This window comes from Bombina bombina, chromosome 4 (genome assembly GCF_027579735.1).
Source record: "Bombina bombina isolate aBomBom1 chromosome 4, aBomBom1.pri, whole genome shotgun sequence".
Classification (NCBI taxonomy): Eukaryota; Metazoa; Chordata; class Amphibia; order Anura; family Bombinatoridae; genus Bombina; species Bombina bombina.
In genome coordinates, this window is record NC_069502.1 from 803,776,947 (window position 1) to 803,792,407 (window position 15,461).

The 15,461-nt window shown below is 42.2% G+C and overlaps 2 protein-coding genes across 5 annotated transcripts in view; one reads left to right on the forward strand and one right to left on the reverse strand.

Moving 5' to 3' along the window:
- LOC128657047 (zinc finger protein ZFP2-like) overlaps positions 1 to 3,813 on the reverse strand; it is a 124,161-nt gene extending 120,348 nt beyond the window's left edge. The window contains exon 1 of the mRNA XM_053711271.1: positions 3,783 to 3,813. The gene's annotated coding sequence lies outside the window, so the exon portion shown is untranslated. The remainder of the gene's footprint in view (positions 1 to 3,782) is intronic.
- Positions 3,814 to 3,927: 114 nt separating this feature from the next.
- Positions 3,928 to 15,461, forward strand: part of LOC128657048 (gastrula zinc finger protein XlCGF17.1-like) — a 53,273-nt gene continuing 41,739 nt past the window's right edge. For 3 of the 4 annotated variants that reach the window (XM_053711272.1, XM_053711275.1, XM_053711273.1), the window contains exons 1-2: positions 3,928 to 3,958; positions 8,290 to 8,447. In XM_053711272.1, coding sequence (XP_053567247.1) covers positions 8,396 to 8,447 — 52 coding nt within the window. In that variant the 5' untranslated portion in view covers positions 3,928 to 3,958; positions 8,290 to 8,395. The remainder of the gene's footprint in view (positions 3,959 to 8,289; positions 8,448 to 15,461) is intronic. The other variant, XM_053711274.1, reaches the window with a different exon arrangement.

A 15,461-nucleotide genomic window follows, 5' to 3' on the forward strand; every position in this document is an offset into this window, starting at 1 on the left:
TGTGATTCATATAATTATATATATTGCATTACTCTGAGATGTGGTTTCCTCTTCATATTTAGTTAAATGTCTTCATGTCACCCCTAACTTTTCACCTCTCGTAACGCCATTAAGATAGTCAAACATGGTCAATTATAGCAACAGTAATAATGATAATCATATATAATAGCAATAAGAAACATATTTTTTACAAACTTTTTCCCAGTTATGTCACATCCTGTGTGGGACAACCATGCAGACTGACTTCCTGTGACCCCATCACATATACAAGTAATAAATATACAATTATTATAAACAGGTCAGACTTTATCCCAACACCCTAACACACAGACTGTACTTCATCAAGTCCTCACTCCCTCAAATACAGCTTGCTCATCGTATCAGCCCCCTCACACCCAGTCCATGTACCAGCTCTCAGCCCCCCTCTGTCTCACATTCCAGCCCCTGTACAGATTCTCAGACCCTCTCCCTCACACCCCAGCCCTGTACTGGTTCTCAGTCCTCCTCTGCCTCACTCCTAAGCCCCTGTACAAGATCTCAGTTCCCTCTGTCTCACAGCTCTGTCCCTGTGCAGACTCTCAACCCCATCTGTCCCACACCTAAGCCCCTGTAACAGATATCAGTCCCTTCTGTCTCCCACGCTAGTCCCTGTGCAGACTCTCAACTCCCTCTGTCTCACATCCCATCCTTTGCACAGGCTTTCAGCCCCCTCTGTCCCACACCCCATACCCTGTACAAGACTCTCACCCCCCTCTCTCTCACAGCCCAGTCCTGTACAGGTTCTCAGTCCTCCTCTGTTTCACACCACAGTCACTGTGCAGACTCTCAGCCCCCTCTGTCTCATACTCCAGCTCCTCTATAGAATCTTACCTCAGCCCCTGTACAGACTCTCAGCCCTCCTGTCTCACACTTCAGCCCTTGTACAGACCCTCAGTCCCCCTCACATCTAAGCCCCTGTACAGACTCTCAGCCCTCCTATGTCTCACACCCGAGCCCCAGTACAGACCCTCGGTCCCCCTCACACCTCAGCCCCTGTATAGAATCTCAGCTCCCTTGTCACACACCTGAGCCCATGTACAGACTCTCAGCCCCCCTCACACCCCAGCCCCTATATTGACACTCAGCCCCTCTCTGTCTCATACCCCAGTCCCTGTACAGACTCTCACCCCCCTCCATCTCATACCCCAGCTCCTGCACAGACCATGAGCTACAATCATACCCCAGTCCATGTACAGACTCTAAGCCCCCCTCACACCCCAGCCCCTATATTGACTCTCAGCCCCCTCTGTCTCATACCCCAGTCCATGTACAGACTCTCAACCCCCCTCCATTTCACACCCCAGCTCCTGCACAGACCCTGAGCTACAATCATACCCCAGTCCATGCATAGACTCTCAGACCCCTCTTTCTCACACCCCAGACCCTGTACAGACACTCAGTCCACTTACACCCCAGACCCTGTACAGACACTCAGTCCACTTACACCCCAGACCCTGTACAGAATGTCAGCCCGTGTAAAGAATCAGACATCTCTCTTACACACACCTGTCTTGTATTAGTTCTCAGCCTCCCTCTGCCTCACACTGTTGTGCTGCCAACATGGAGGAGGAGGAGGAGGATCTGCCAGCTGAGAGGGAGACTAAGGTAACCGCACTCGGCCTCAAAATATGGGTTAACCCCTCGGCTGCCAGGACATGCTGAATCACATTGTTTCGTATTGTGTTGAAGGCTGCACTCTCTGTCATTCAATGAGTTAATTGTGATATTGTAAAGTATATTATCTCCCTGAAGCAAGCCTAGTTAGAATTAACAGACAGCTCACTGACACTTCTCACACAAACACACTGACAGACAGCTCACTGACACTTCACACACACACACACTGACAGGCAGCTCACAGACACTTCACACACACACACTGACAGGCAGCTCACAGACACTTCACTCACTGAAACAGAAATTACCGACACTTCACACACACACACACACACACACACACTGAGAGGCAGCAAAAATGGTAAAATATATTTTATTAAGGCCGTGTGAAGCCACAACCCAACCATGCCCAAATTCAAAGTCTCCAGGAATCGGCTGGGCAAAAGGTGGCAACCCTATTCTCACTCCAGTCCTGTACTGGTTCACAGTCCTCCTAAGCCCCTGTACAGACTTTCAGCCCCCTCTGTTACACGGTAGCCCCTGTACAGACCATCAGCACCCCTGTCTCACACCCTAGCCCCTGTACCGACCAACATCACCCCTGTCTTACACCCCAGCCCCTGTACAGACCAACATCACCCCTGTCTCACACCCCAGTCCCTGTACAGACCATCAACACCCCGCTTAGTTTAGCGTTCTAAATCATTTTCTCAGCCATATCTCATTATTTTCCTACAAAAATTGGTGTGGTGGTTCAGATGAGGGCTACCAACAATACTGCAGTGTTTGTGTCTCCAGGAACAAAAAGGGGAGCCATATTTTGGGGTGTAAAGTCCCTGTTTTCCCTTTAAGGTTGTGCTGCGTGCACATTACAGTGATCTGTCCCTTTAAGGCTGTGTGCGCAGGTGTCGAGCTGCCCTTTAAGGTTGTGCTGCGTGCACATTACAGTGATCTGTCCCTTTAAGGCTGTGTGCGCAGGTGTCGAGCTGCCCTTTAAGGTTGCGCTACGTGTACATTACTGTGATCTGTCCCTTTAAGGCTGTGTGCGCAGGTGTCGAGCTGCCCTTTAAGGTTGTGCTGCGTTACATTACTGTGATCTGTCCCTTTAAGGCTGTGTGCGCAGGTGTCGAGCTGCCCTTTAAGGTTGCGCTGCATGTACATTACTGTGATCTGTCCCTTTAAGGCTGTGTGTGCAGGTGTCGAGCTGCCCTTTAAGGTTGCGCTGCGTGTACATTACTGTGATCTGTCCCTTTAAGGCTGTGTGCGCAGGTGTCGAGCTGCCCTTTAAGGTTGCGCTGCGTGCACATTACAGTGATCTGTCCCTTTAAGACTGTGTGTGTGTGGTGCTAGTTGACCCTTTCAAGGCTGTGTTTTTTTTTTTTGTCTGTCCCTTTAAGACTGTGTGACCAGGTGCTATCCTGCCCTTTAAGGCTGTGTGAACATTATTTCCTCAGCAGTTTGTACAGATGTTACTGACAGGGCTGCTTTAAGTGACTGTGTACAGTAAACAGTTACAAATGTATAAAAACCTGTAGGCTGAGGGTTTGATACAATGTATCCATGTAGGTGAGCAGAGCTGGCTGGCTGTGTAAAGTCTATGGGAAAACAGGGACTTTACACCCCAAAATATGGCTCCCCTTTTTGTTCCTGGAGACACAAACACTGCAGTATTGCTGGTAGCCCTCATCTGAACCCCCACACCAATTGTTGTAGGAAAATAATGAGATATGGCTGAGAAAATGATTTAGAACGCTAAACTAAGATTTTACCCAGACCAACATCACCCCTGTCTCACACTGCAGCCCCTGTACAGGTTCTCATCCCTCTCTTTTTTACACCCCAGCCCCTGTACAGGTTCTCACCCCATGGCCCATGCCCCCACTCACTCCTCAGTCACTGTAGATTCGCAGCCCCCCTCTGTTTCACATACCAGCCCCTATAGACTATAAGCCCCCCTCTGTCTCACACCCAGCCTCTGTAGACTCTAAGACACCCTCTCTCACACCCCAGCCACTGTTGACTAGCGGCCCCCTCTATCTCACACTCTAGCCCATGTAGACTCTATGCTCCCTTCTGTCTCGCACATAGCCCCCTCCTTACCCTCTCTCTCCGCAAACCCAGATCACCTCTCACCCTGAGGCGGTTACCGTTAGTTGTCACTTCCTTAAATCACAACTATTACCTGGTAGCAACTAGATCCAGTCCGGCTAAAGGACTGATGATGTCACTGCAGTCACGTGACTTCTGTGAGTTCAAGGGTCCTTTAGCTGCAGGGGATCTAGCTGTGTTACTCGAGAATAAGGTACTGGAAGGAGGGTGTGTATAAGGCATAGGAAACCTCTAATAATATTTTTGTGTGAGGCAATGGGAATATCTCTATAATATTATATACCTGTGTATAAGGTACTGGGGAGGGGGCTGTGTGTTTGTGAGGCAAATTAACTTCTCTATAATATATATCGCTATATAAGGTACTGGGGAGGGATCTGTGTATGAGACTATGGGAACCTCTCTATAATATTAGATATTTTTTTATATAAATTACATAGTACCGTGTGTGAGAGGCAATGGGAATGTCTCTATGATATTAAATACCTGTGTATAAGGTACTGGGGAGGGGGGCAGTGTGTGTGTGAGGCAAAGGAACGTTTCTATGATGTATATCTGTATGTAAGGTACTGGGAAGGGGTCTGTGTATGTGAGAATATGAACCTCTCTATAATATTAGATATTTTTTATATAAGGTACATAGTACTGTGTGTGTGAGGCAATGGGAAACGTTCTATAATATTTTATATATGTATATAAGATAATGGAGAGGGGGCAGAGAGAACCTCTCTATAATATTGTATATCTGTATATAAGGTACTAGAGAGGGGTCTGCCTATGTGTGAATGAGACAGATGGAACCTCTATAAAATGATATATCTGCATATTAATTAATGGGAATGGGGCTGTGAGGGGATGTACTAAAAGGAATGACAAGGGTGAATGACAAAATGGAATGTCTATGGACTTTAATGGGATGTAAAGTTAAAAGTGCTATAGCAATAAAACTATGAGACATATCAAGTAGATATTTACCAGATATGTTCCCTAGATACAGTAACACATTCTGAAAGTGAGATTATGTGGGATTATTGCTGATTTCTATGTAATGACAAGGGTGAATGATAAAATGGGATGTCCATAGACATAGAATGGGTTGTAAAGTTAAAAGTGTCATTCTATAGAAAGCATCTAAAATCCCACATAATCTCACTTTCAGAATATGCTACTGCAAACAGGGAATATATCTGGTAAATATCTTCTTGATATCTTCTAATAGTTTTGTTGCTATAGCACTTCTAACTCAGGGATAGGCAAGGTGTCCGTACACGGACACTGGTGTCCGTGACTGGCCCTTGCAGTGTCTGCCACTCCATTTTGCTGCGTGGAGGGAGGAGTAGGACAGATGAATGCTGGTCCTAACTCCTCCTTGACACATGCGGCGCCACGTTTTGCGGGGTTTTGGCCACTCCCACGTGATGCCGCTTAGTACCGGGAAAATGACTCTGAGTGAGACAGAGAGAGGGAAGATTCAAGAATTAAGTGGCCACTGTGTCCCTGGAGCTTTATATGCAAAGGTAAAGCACTTTAACCAACACCTGAGGTTTATTTAAGTAGTTATTCACAACCTTAGTATATCTTTTATTTCTGATTAAATAATAGGAAAGGGAGAATATGTAGTGTGAATAAAGTTAGTGGCTTGTCAAGAGACTGCTAGCGATATTGGGTGATAAGTTATGGAATAAATAAAGCCAGAGTGAAATCCTGGATGTGTATCTGCATCTGTATAATAACACCCAGCACTATACAAAGGCACAGAAGTGACACTGGCACATGGGTATAGCCAGAGGAGGGCTGGTTATAGGATCAGTGGTGTTTTTAATTTGAAATGTACCTTGGTGTCCTTCACTAAGGTCTTTACTTTAGAAAATGTCTGCAACAGCCTTGGTTCGTGCCTATCCCTGTTCTAACTTTACATCCCATTAAAGTCAATGTGCATTCCATGTTGTTATTCACCCTTGTTATTCCAAAGAAAGCAGCAATAATCCCAAATAATCTGACTTTCAGAATATGCTACTGTACTTGGGGAACAGATCTGGTAAATATCTATTTGCTATATTGTATGGCTTTGTTGCTATAGCACTTTTAAATAACTTTACATCCCATTGAAGTCTATGGGCATTCCATTTTGTCATTCACCCTTGTCATTCATTTTAGTACATCCCACATAAAGTGCTGAAGGTAGAGCTGTGTATGAGTGAGTCAGAGGTATGGAGCTGGGTATGAGTAAATTAGAGGGAACCTCTCTATAATATTTCTTAAGGTACTATGGAGGGGGCTATGTGTGAGGCAGAGGGAACCTATCTATAATATTATATATCTGTATATAAGGTATTGGTAGGAGCTGAGTGTATAAGGCAGAGGTAACCTCTCTATAATATGTATCTGTATATAATAATGGGGAAGGGGTTGTGTTTGTGAGTAATTAAATGGAACCTCTATATTATCATATATTACATATGTTTGTATATAAGGCACTGGGGAGTCTGAGGGACCCTCTTTCTAATATTAAATATCTATATATAAGGTATTCGGGATGGGGCTGTGTGTGTGAGGTAGAGGGAACCTCTCTAATATTATATATATTTATATACAGTACTGGGGAGGGGTTGTGTTTGAGTCAGAGAGAACCATATAATATAATACATTTGTGTATACGGTACTGGGGAGGGGGCTGTGTGTGTAAGTCTGAGGGAACCACTCAATAATATTATATCTATGTATAAAAGGTACTGGGGAGGGAGCTATATGTGTGTGAGTCAGAGGGAACCTCTCTAATATGCTCATGTAGAAGATACTGGGTAGGGGGTATATGTGTGAAGCAGGAGAAACATCTCTATAATATATATCTTTATATAAGGTACTGGGCAGGGTGCTTTATGTGTGAGTCAGAGGGAACTACTTTATAAATGATATTCCTGTATATAAGGTACAGGGAGGTAGCTGTATGTATGTGAGTCAGAGAGAATCTCTTTAATGTGCTCATATAGAAGCTACTGGGGAGGGGGTGTGAAGCAGGAGAAACATCTCTATAATATTATATATCTTTATATAAGGTACTGGGCAGGGTGCTTTATGTGTGAGTCAGAGGGAACAACTTTATAAATTATATTCCTGTATATAAGGTACTGGGAGGTAGCTGTATGTATGTGAGTCAGAGGGAATCTCTTTAATATGCTCATATAGAAGGTACTGGGGAGGGGGTATATGTGTGAAGCAGGAGAAACATCTCTATAATATTATATATCTTTATATAAGGTATTGGGGAGGGCTCTTTATGTGCGAGTCAGATGGAACTACTTTATAATATATTCCTGTATATAAGGTGCTGGATAGGGTGCTGTGTGTATGAGCCAGAGGAAACCGCTGTATAGCTTTAAATGTGTACATATAAAGTGCTGGAGACATTTGACACCTCTCCATAGTACTGTATATCTCTACATAAGGTGAGATAGGAAAGGTGGTGTATGTGAGGCAGAGAGAATCTCTCTATAATGTTAAGTGTCTGCATATAAGGTGCTGGGGAGGAGGCAGGTGGGAGAGGCAAATAAAGGGGATGTAAAGGACATTAGTGATAGAAGTTGAGGATAAATACATTTATTAGTTATATAAAGATTAATTAAAAATGTTTTATACAAACAACACCAATGTCTCCTACACCCCCTGCAGTTCATCAGCTTTTAGTTTAGTTCTACAGTGTAGCAATGAATAATTAGAGACAATGTGCTGCAATATTAACCATAAAGCCTGATGTGCTGCAGAGGATGATGGGAAATAATAAAGATTTAGTTGTTTCTAGTGTCACCCACTTCAGTGTAATGTACAGCTGTATGAGCACAAAATATATTTTTTTTAAAGAGGATTATCACCAATTTGGACACGTGCTTTCAAAAAAGATTCACTGCCCTTGAGGAAATAACAAGTCCTGTTCTATTGCATATCATGTACGTTAGTGAAAAATGACTAAAAAATCTAACTTTTTTGCATTTTATATGTTGTTTTATTTTCCTGTATTTGGTTATTAATGCAAACTTTTTTCTATAAATGCTCGGTCTGAAAAAACTGCTTATAATTTGTGTGGGTAATTCACAGAAAATAAAACACTGGAATTGATATTTAAACATAAAAATGTGCAAATTGTTAGCAAAAGCTTCAACTCAGGGGTGTCAAATGGCTCAGAAAAGAAAGCAATAAAGATCTGCATTTAGTGACATAAATAAAAACTATTTAATTGTTAGAACACTTTGTGTGTGTGTGTGTGTGTGTGTGTGTGTATATATATATATATATATATAATTATTTATACTTTTTCTTTTTTTCTTTTCTTTGGACAATCACTGTCCCCTGTTGTATTCAATTTAATCTCTTTATGACTAAGTTGAGTGATTGTTGTATCTTAGTTTGTGTATGTTGCTCAGATACAGGTATTTGTCACCCATAATGCACAGCATCTTCCCCCTATGATAATGATCAGTACAAGAGACCTCTCTCTCTGTCTCTCTCTCTCTCTCTCTCTCTGTGTAGGCTCCTGTTACTGTGAAGATCAGGTACAATACACGTCACTGCGTTTGTCAGTAAAGGAGAAACATTATAAGAATATCTGACAAATTCAGTTCTGCTGAACAAGACAATGTCTGAAAAGACTGAGACCCAAACCTCAGACTATCCTGATGCACATGGAGGTAAGCAGGACGTCACGTGCATGTCACCTGGTTTTGCTGTATATATGACAGCAGTGCTTGTCATGAGAGCATACTGAGGTAGGCACAGGAGTGTGCTGTATATATGGCTGCAGTGCTTGTCATGAGAGCATACTGAGGTAGGCACAGGAGTGTGGTGTATATATGGCAGCAGTGCTTGTCATGAGAGCATACTGAGGTAGGCACAGGAGTGTGCTGTTTATATGACAGCAGTGCTTGTCATGAGAGTATACTGAGGTAGGCACAGGAGTGTGCTTTTATATAAGGCTGCAGTGCTTGTCATGAGAGTATACTGAGGTAGGCACAGGAGTGTGCTGTATATATGGCAGCAGTGCTTGTTATGAGAGCATACTGAGGTAGGCACAGTAGCGTGCTGTATATATAGCAGCAGTGTTTATCACAAGAGCATACTGAGGTAGGCACAGGAGCGTGCTAAATATATGGCAGCAGTATTTGTCATGAGAGCATACTGAGGTGGGCATAGGCGTGTGCTGTATATATGGCAGAAGTGCTCATCACAAGGGCATACTGTGGGAGACTCAGGAGCGTGCTTTATATATGGTAGCAGTGCTCATCACAAGAGCATACTGAGGTAGGTTGTGGAGCGTGCTGTATATAAAGTAGCAGTGCTCGTCACAAGAGCATACTGAGGTAGGCACAGGAGCGTGCCAAATATATGGCAGCAGTATTTGTCATGAGAGCATACTGAGGTAGGCACAGCAGTGTGCTGTATATATAGCAGCAGTATTTGTCATTAGAGCATACTGAGGTAGGCACAGGAGTGTGCTGTATATATGGCAGCAGTGCTTGTCATGAGAGCATACTGAGGTAGGCACAGGAGTGTGCTGTATATATAGCAGCAGTGTTTATCACAAGAACATACTGAGGTAGGCACAGGAGCATCTAAAAGAGTGGATAAGAAGAGGCGCACAAATGTGTGTATCAATAAGCACAATATGCAGACGAACTACAGATGGTCTTTGCACAGGGTACTCACAATAGTGAACAGCACACCAGTGTGCTTGTGGAAGCGGGCTTGTAATCAGAGCTGACCAGCTAGCTCTCTGGGCGTCTGGTAGTAGGACTGCTTGTTAAAAACATCGAAGGCACCAATAGTGATAAAAACAAATTTTATTGCAAGCTCTGCATATTGAGCCTTAGCAAGGATTAAAACATAACAAGCAGGTAATTCAGCATTTAACAATTGCAACGCGTTTCTCGGCTCTCCTGGCCGTTTCTTCAGGCATACTTAACAAAGATTTAAAACCGGCTTTTATAGCCGCCTCTACCAGACTGCAAACAACTCCTCCAAAAAAAGAGGTGTGTAATAATTAACCAATGAACATACGGGAATCAAGAGGAGTGTGCAACGCCCATATGTAGCTTATGCTAATGTCTAGATGACATCAGGGGTTTGATCGTTAAGAAGTTTACTTATACTTCATACTTATTAACTTTAGCCAAATCCAGATTACGCTACATAGGAGTATGCACACTACTCTGCATTATTAAAGTAACTCTACACCAATTCTTCTTTTAAAAACAAAAAATATTTATATTGCGGCGGAACTTACATATGCACTCACAGTGCTATTATAATCTGTGCTATTCTCTATATGATGGAACAATGTATATCACAATATTTTGATGACCTAATGTGGGCATACATGATTGATTTGTTAAAGAATATCTCTTATTTAGCGAATTCATCCCTATGAAAGGATCTAAAAGCACTATAAAAACACCTTTTATTATGGGCTTTTGCCGGGGGGAAAGTTAAGTGATTTTGACATGTGTCTGACACCATTATCATAATATATGTGTCATGTTTGACCTAAATAACTGTGTTTCTTGTGAATACAATTAATAACTAATGTGATGTGAGGGATACAATAATAACTTACCTAAATATGATACTAATATACTAAAATACCGTGCAGATGCTCTGATGTGTGAGCTATGTATGATATATTCATCATACTGTGATAATAGAGACAAATGTCTCTGGGACATAATAGTGTGTGTTTCTAAAGACATAATAATTAATGATTAATATATAGTGCTAAAAATAATGTGAACCTAAACATATAAGTGTGCATAGGAATATACCTATCTCTATGAAATGACTCTATATATCAAGTGTTTAATGGTGGATAATACCATGATGCTATATATGATGTGATAATAAATAACATATTTCCTATATACTAAATAAATAATAAAATAAATATATATATATATATATATATATATATATATATGTAATAAACATATGATATAGATGTCTAAGGTTAGATCATGTGTTGAAAGGCTGCTGAGTCTATGACTTCATTCAGCCCATTGGGAAATAAGGAATTGAACCTGTAGATCCAATAGGTCTCTCTTTGGCGCAACTTAGTGAACCTGAGGTAGGCACAGGAGCATGCTGTATATATGGCAGCAGTGCTTGTCACAAGAGCATACTGAGGTAGGCACAGGAGTGTGCTGTATATATAGCAGCAGTGTTTGTCATGAGAGCATACTGAGGTAGGCACAGGAGTGTGCTTTATATATAGCAGCAGTGCTGGTCACAAGAGCATACTGAGGTAGACTCAGGAGTGTGCTTTTATATATGGCAGCAGTGCTCGTCACAAGAGCATACTGTGGTAGACTCAGGAGCGTGCTTTATATATGGCAGCAGTGCTCGTCACAAGAGCATACTGTGGTAGACTCAGGAGCGTGCTTTATATATGGTAGCAGTGCTCATCACAAGAGAATACTGAGGTAGGTTGAGGAGCAAGCTGTATATATGGCAGCAGTGCTTGTCATGAGAGCATACTGAGATAAGCACAAGAACAAACTTTATATTTGGCAACAATGTTTATCATGACAGTATACTGAAGGAAGCTGAGCAGTGTGCAGTAAATACAGTGCTCCAGGCACGTGCACGCTTCTGAGCATACTTAGATATTTTGTCATGGGAAGGAGCTAAATTTAAACAAAGGATACTAAGAGAAAAAAGTAAATGTAATAACATAAGAAGCATTGTTTGTTTTTACCTAGCTGTGTGCGTCTACAGACAACGTCACTGTGTGCAGCACTGAGGCAGCTAATATTCTATTACCGCTGGTTACATAAACTTATTATATACAATATGGTGCATCTCTTCAGTGTGTAGCTGGGGGCAGAAGTATGTGCAGCACTGAGGCAGTTAATATTCTGTTACCGCTGGTTACATAAACGTATTATATACAATATGGTGCAGCTCTTCAGTGTGTAGCTGGGGGCAGAAGTATGTGCAGCACTGAGGCAGTTAATATTCTGTTACCGCTGGTTACATAAACGTATTATATACAATATGGTGCAGCTCTTCAGTGTGTAGCTGGGGGCAGAACTATGTGCAGCACTGAGGCAGCTAATATTCTGTTACCGCTGGTTACATAAACTTATTATATACAATATGGTGCAGCTCTTCAGTGTGTAGCTGGGGCAGAAGTATGTGCAGCACTGAGGCAGCTAATATTCTGTTACCGCTGGTTACATAAACGTATTATATACAATATGGTGCAGCTCTTCAGTGTGTAGCTGGGAGCAGAAGTATGTGCGGCACTGAGGCAGCTAATATTCTGTTACCGCTAGTTACATAAACGTATTATATACAATATGGTGCAGCTCTTCAGTGTGTAGCTGGGGGCAGAAGTATGTGCGGCATTGAGGCAGCTAATACTCTGTTACCGCTGGTTACATAAACGTATTATATACAATATGGTGCAGCTCTTCAGTGTGTAGCTGGGGCAGAAGTATGTGCAGCACTGAGGCAGCTAATATTCTGTTACCGCTGGTTACGTAAACTTATTATATACAATATGGTGCAGCTCTTCAGTGCGTAGCTGGGGGCAGAAGTATGTGCAGCACTGAGGCAGCTAATATTCTGTTACTGCTGGTTACATAAACGTATTATATACAATATGGTGCAGCTCTTCAGTGTGTAGCTGGGGGCAGAAGTATGTGCAGCACTGAGGCAGCTAATATTCTGTTACTGCTGGTTACATAAACGTATTATATACAATATGGTGCAGCTCTTCAGTGTGTAGCTGGGAGCAGAAGTATGTGCAGCACTGAGGCAGCTAATATTCTGTTACCGCTGGTTACAGAAACGTATTATATACAATATGGTGCAGCTCTTCAGTGTGTAGCTGGGGGCAGAAGTATGTGCAGCACTGAGGCAGCTAATATTCTGTTACCGCTGGTTACAGAAACGTATTATATACAATATGGTGCAGCTCTTCAGTGTGTAGCTGGGGGCAGAAGTATGTGCGGCACTGAGGCATCTAATATTCTGTTACCGCTGGTTACAGAAACGTATTATATACAATATGGTGCAGCTCTTCAGTGCGTAGCTGGGGGCAGAAGTATGTGCGGCACTGAGGCATCTAATATTCTGTTACCGCTGGTTACAGAAACGTATTTTATACAATATGGTGCAGCTCTTCAGTGTGTAGCTGGGGGCAGAAGTATGTGCGGCGCTGAGGCAGCTAATATTCTGTTACCGCTGGTTACGTAAACTTATTATATACAATATGGTGCAGCTCTTCAGTGTGTAGCTGGGGCAGAAGTATGTGCAGCACTGAGGCAGCTAATATTCTGTTACCGCTGGTTACATAAACGTATTATATACAATATGGTGCAGCTCTTCAGTGTGTAGCTGGGGGCAGAAGTATGTGCAGCACTGAGGCAGCTAATATTCTGTTACTGCTGGTTACATAAACGTATTATATACAATATGGTGCAGCTCTTCAGTGTGTAGCTGGGAGCAGAAGTATGTGCAGCACTGAGGCAGCTAATATTCTGTTACCGCTGGTTACATAAACGTATTATATACAATATGGTGCAGCTCTTCAGTGCGTAGCTGGGGGCAGAAGTATGTGCGGCGCTGGAGGTGCTGCTAATATTGTGATGGTGTCTAGCCGGTACTTCCTGTCACTAGTATCCTGCTTGTCTGTCTGATCTTTCTGCTGCGCACAACACGCTGACTCCTATTTGTCACTTTTATGTAGTTCTGAGCCGGCCTTTCCTCCTTTTTTAAATGGCACTAATTCTGACTAATTCTCATACAGTGTTATTAGCTATGCAGCTTCCCGGGCTTACTTCATGCTGACTCCTCTATTAGGATCACCTGCTTAGCCCTGTATTGTGTATATCACAAACCACAACTGTTACGTGTGTACAAATACAAAAGTAAAACAGACACCAAGCTCTTCCTTTAGGTTTCTTCTGTTAAGTGTGATCAGTCCACGGGTCATCATTACTTCTGGGATATTACTCCTCCCCAACAGGAAGTGCAAGAGGATTCACCCAGCAGAGCTGCATATAGCTCCTCCCCTCTACGTCACTCCCAGTCATTCTCTTGCACCCAACGACTAGATAGTATGTGTGAGAGGACTATGGTGATTATACTTAGTTTTATATCTTCAATCAAAAGTTTATTTTAAAATAGCACCGGAGTGTGTTATTACCTCTCTGGCAGAGTTTTAAGAAGAATCTACCAGAGTTTTGCTATGATTTTAGCCGGAGTAGTTAAGATCATATTGCTGTTCTCGGCCATCTGAGGAGTGAGGTAAACTTCAGATCAGGGGACAGCGGGCAGATGAATCTGCATAGAGGTATGTAGCAGTTTTTATTTTCTGACAATGGAATTGATGAGAAAATCCTGCCATACCGATATAATGTCATGTATGTATACTTTACACTTCAGTATTCTGGGGAATGGTACTTCACTAGAATTACACTGTAAGAAATACATAAAGCTGTTTAATAACTAGAGATTATGTTTAACGTTTTTGCTGGAATGTAAAATCGTTTTCATTTGCTGAGGTACTGTGTGAATAAATGTTTGGGTACTATTTTTCCATTTGGCAGTTGCTTAATCTGTTTTTCTGACAGTTTCTGTTCTCCCTCACTGCTGTGTGTGGGGGGGAGGGGCCGTTTTTTGGCGCTTTTTCTATGCATCAAATATTTCAGTCAGCAACTCATTGTATTCCCTGCATGATCCGGTTCATCTCTACAGAGCTCAGGGGTCTTCAAACTTATTTTGAGGGAGGTAATTTCTCTCAGCAGAGCTGTGAGAATTATAGTTTGACTGAGATAAAAAACGTTTATTCTGTAATTTGTTTCCTGCTTTCAGAATTTGTTATCTTTGCTAATGGGATTAAACCTTTGCTAAAGTTGTGTTGTTTACAAGGATTGAGGCTATAACTGTTTCAATTTATTAATTTTCAACTGTCATAGATCTTCTGTGCTTCTTAAAGGCACAGTACATTTTAATATTATTCTAATTGAATTGTATTTCCAAGTTGCAAGTTTATTTGCTAGTGTGTTAAACATGTCTGATTCAGAGGATGATACCTGTGTCATTTGTTGCAATGCCAAAGTGGAGCCCAATAGAAATTTATGTACTAACTGTATTGATGCTACTTTAAATAAAAGTCAATCTGTACAAATTGAACAAATTTCACCAAACAACGAGGGGAGAGTTATGCCGACTAACTCGCCTCACGTGTCAGTACCTACATCTCCCGCTCAGAGGGAGGTGCGTGATATTGTAGCGCCGAGTACATCTGGGCGGCCATTACAAATCACATTACAGGATATGGCTACTGTTATGACTGAGGTTTTGGCTAAATTACCAGAACTAAGAGGTAAGCGTGATCACTCTGGGGTGAGAACAGAGTGCGCTGATAATATTAGGGCCATGTCAGACACTGCGTCACAGGTGGCAGAACATGAGGACGGAGAACTTCATTCTGTGGGTGACGGTTCTGATCCAAACAGACTAGATTCAGATATTTCAAATTTTAAATTTAAACTGGAAAACCTCCGTGTATTACTAGGGGAGGTGTTAGCGGCTCTGAATGATTGTAACACAGTTGCAATACCAGAGAAAATGTGTAGGTTGGATAAATATTTTGCGGTACCGACGAGTACTGAGGTTTTTCCTATACCTAAGAGACTTACTGA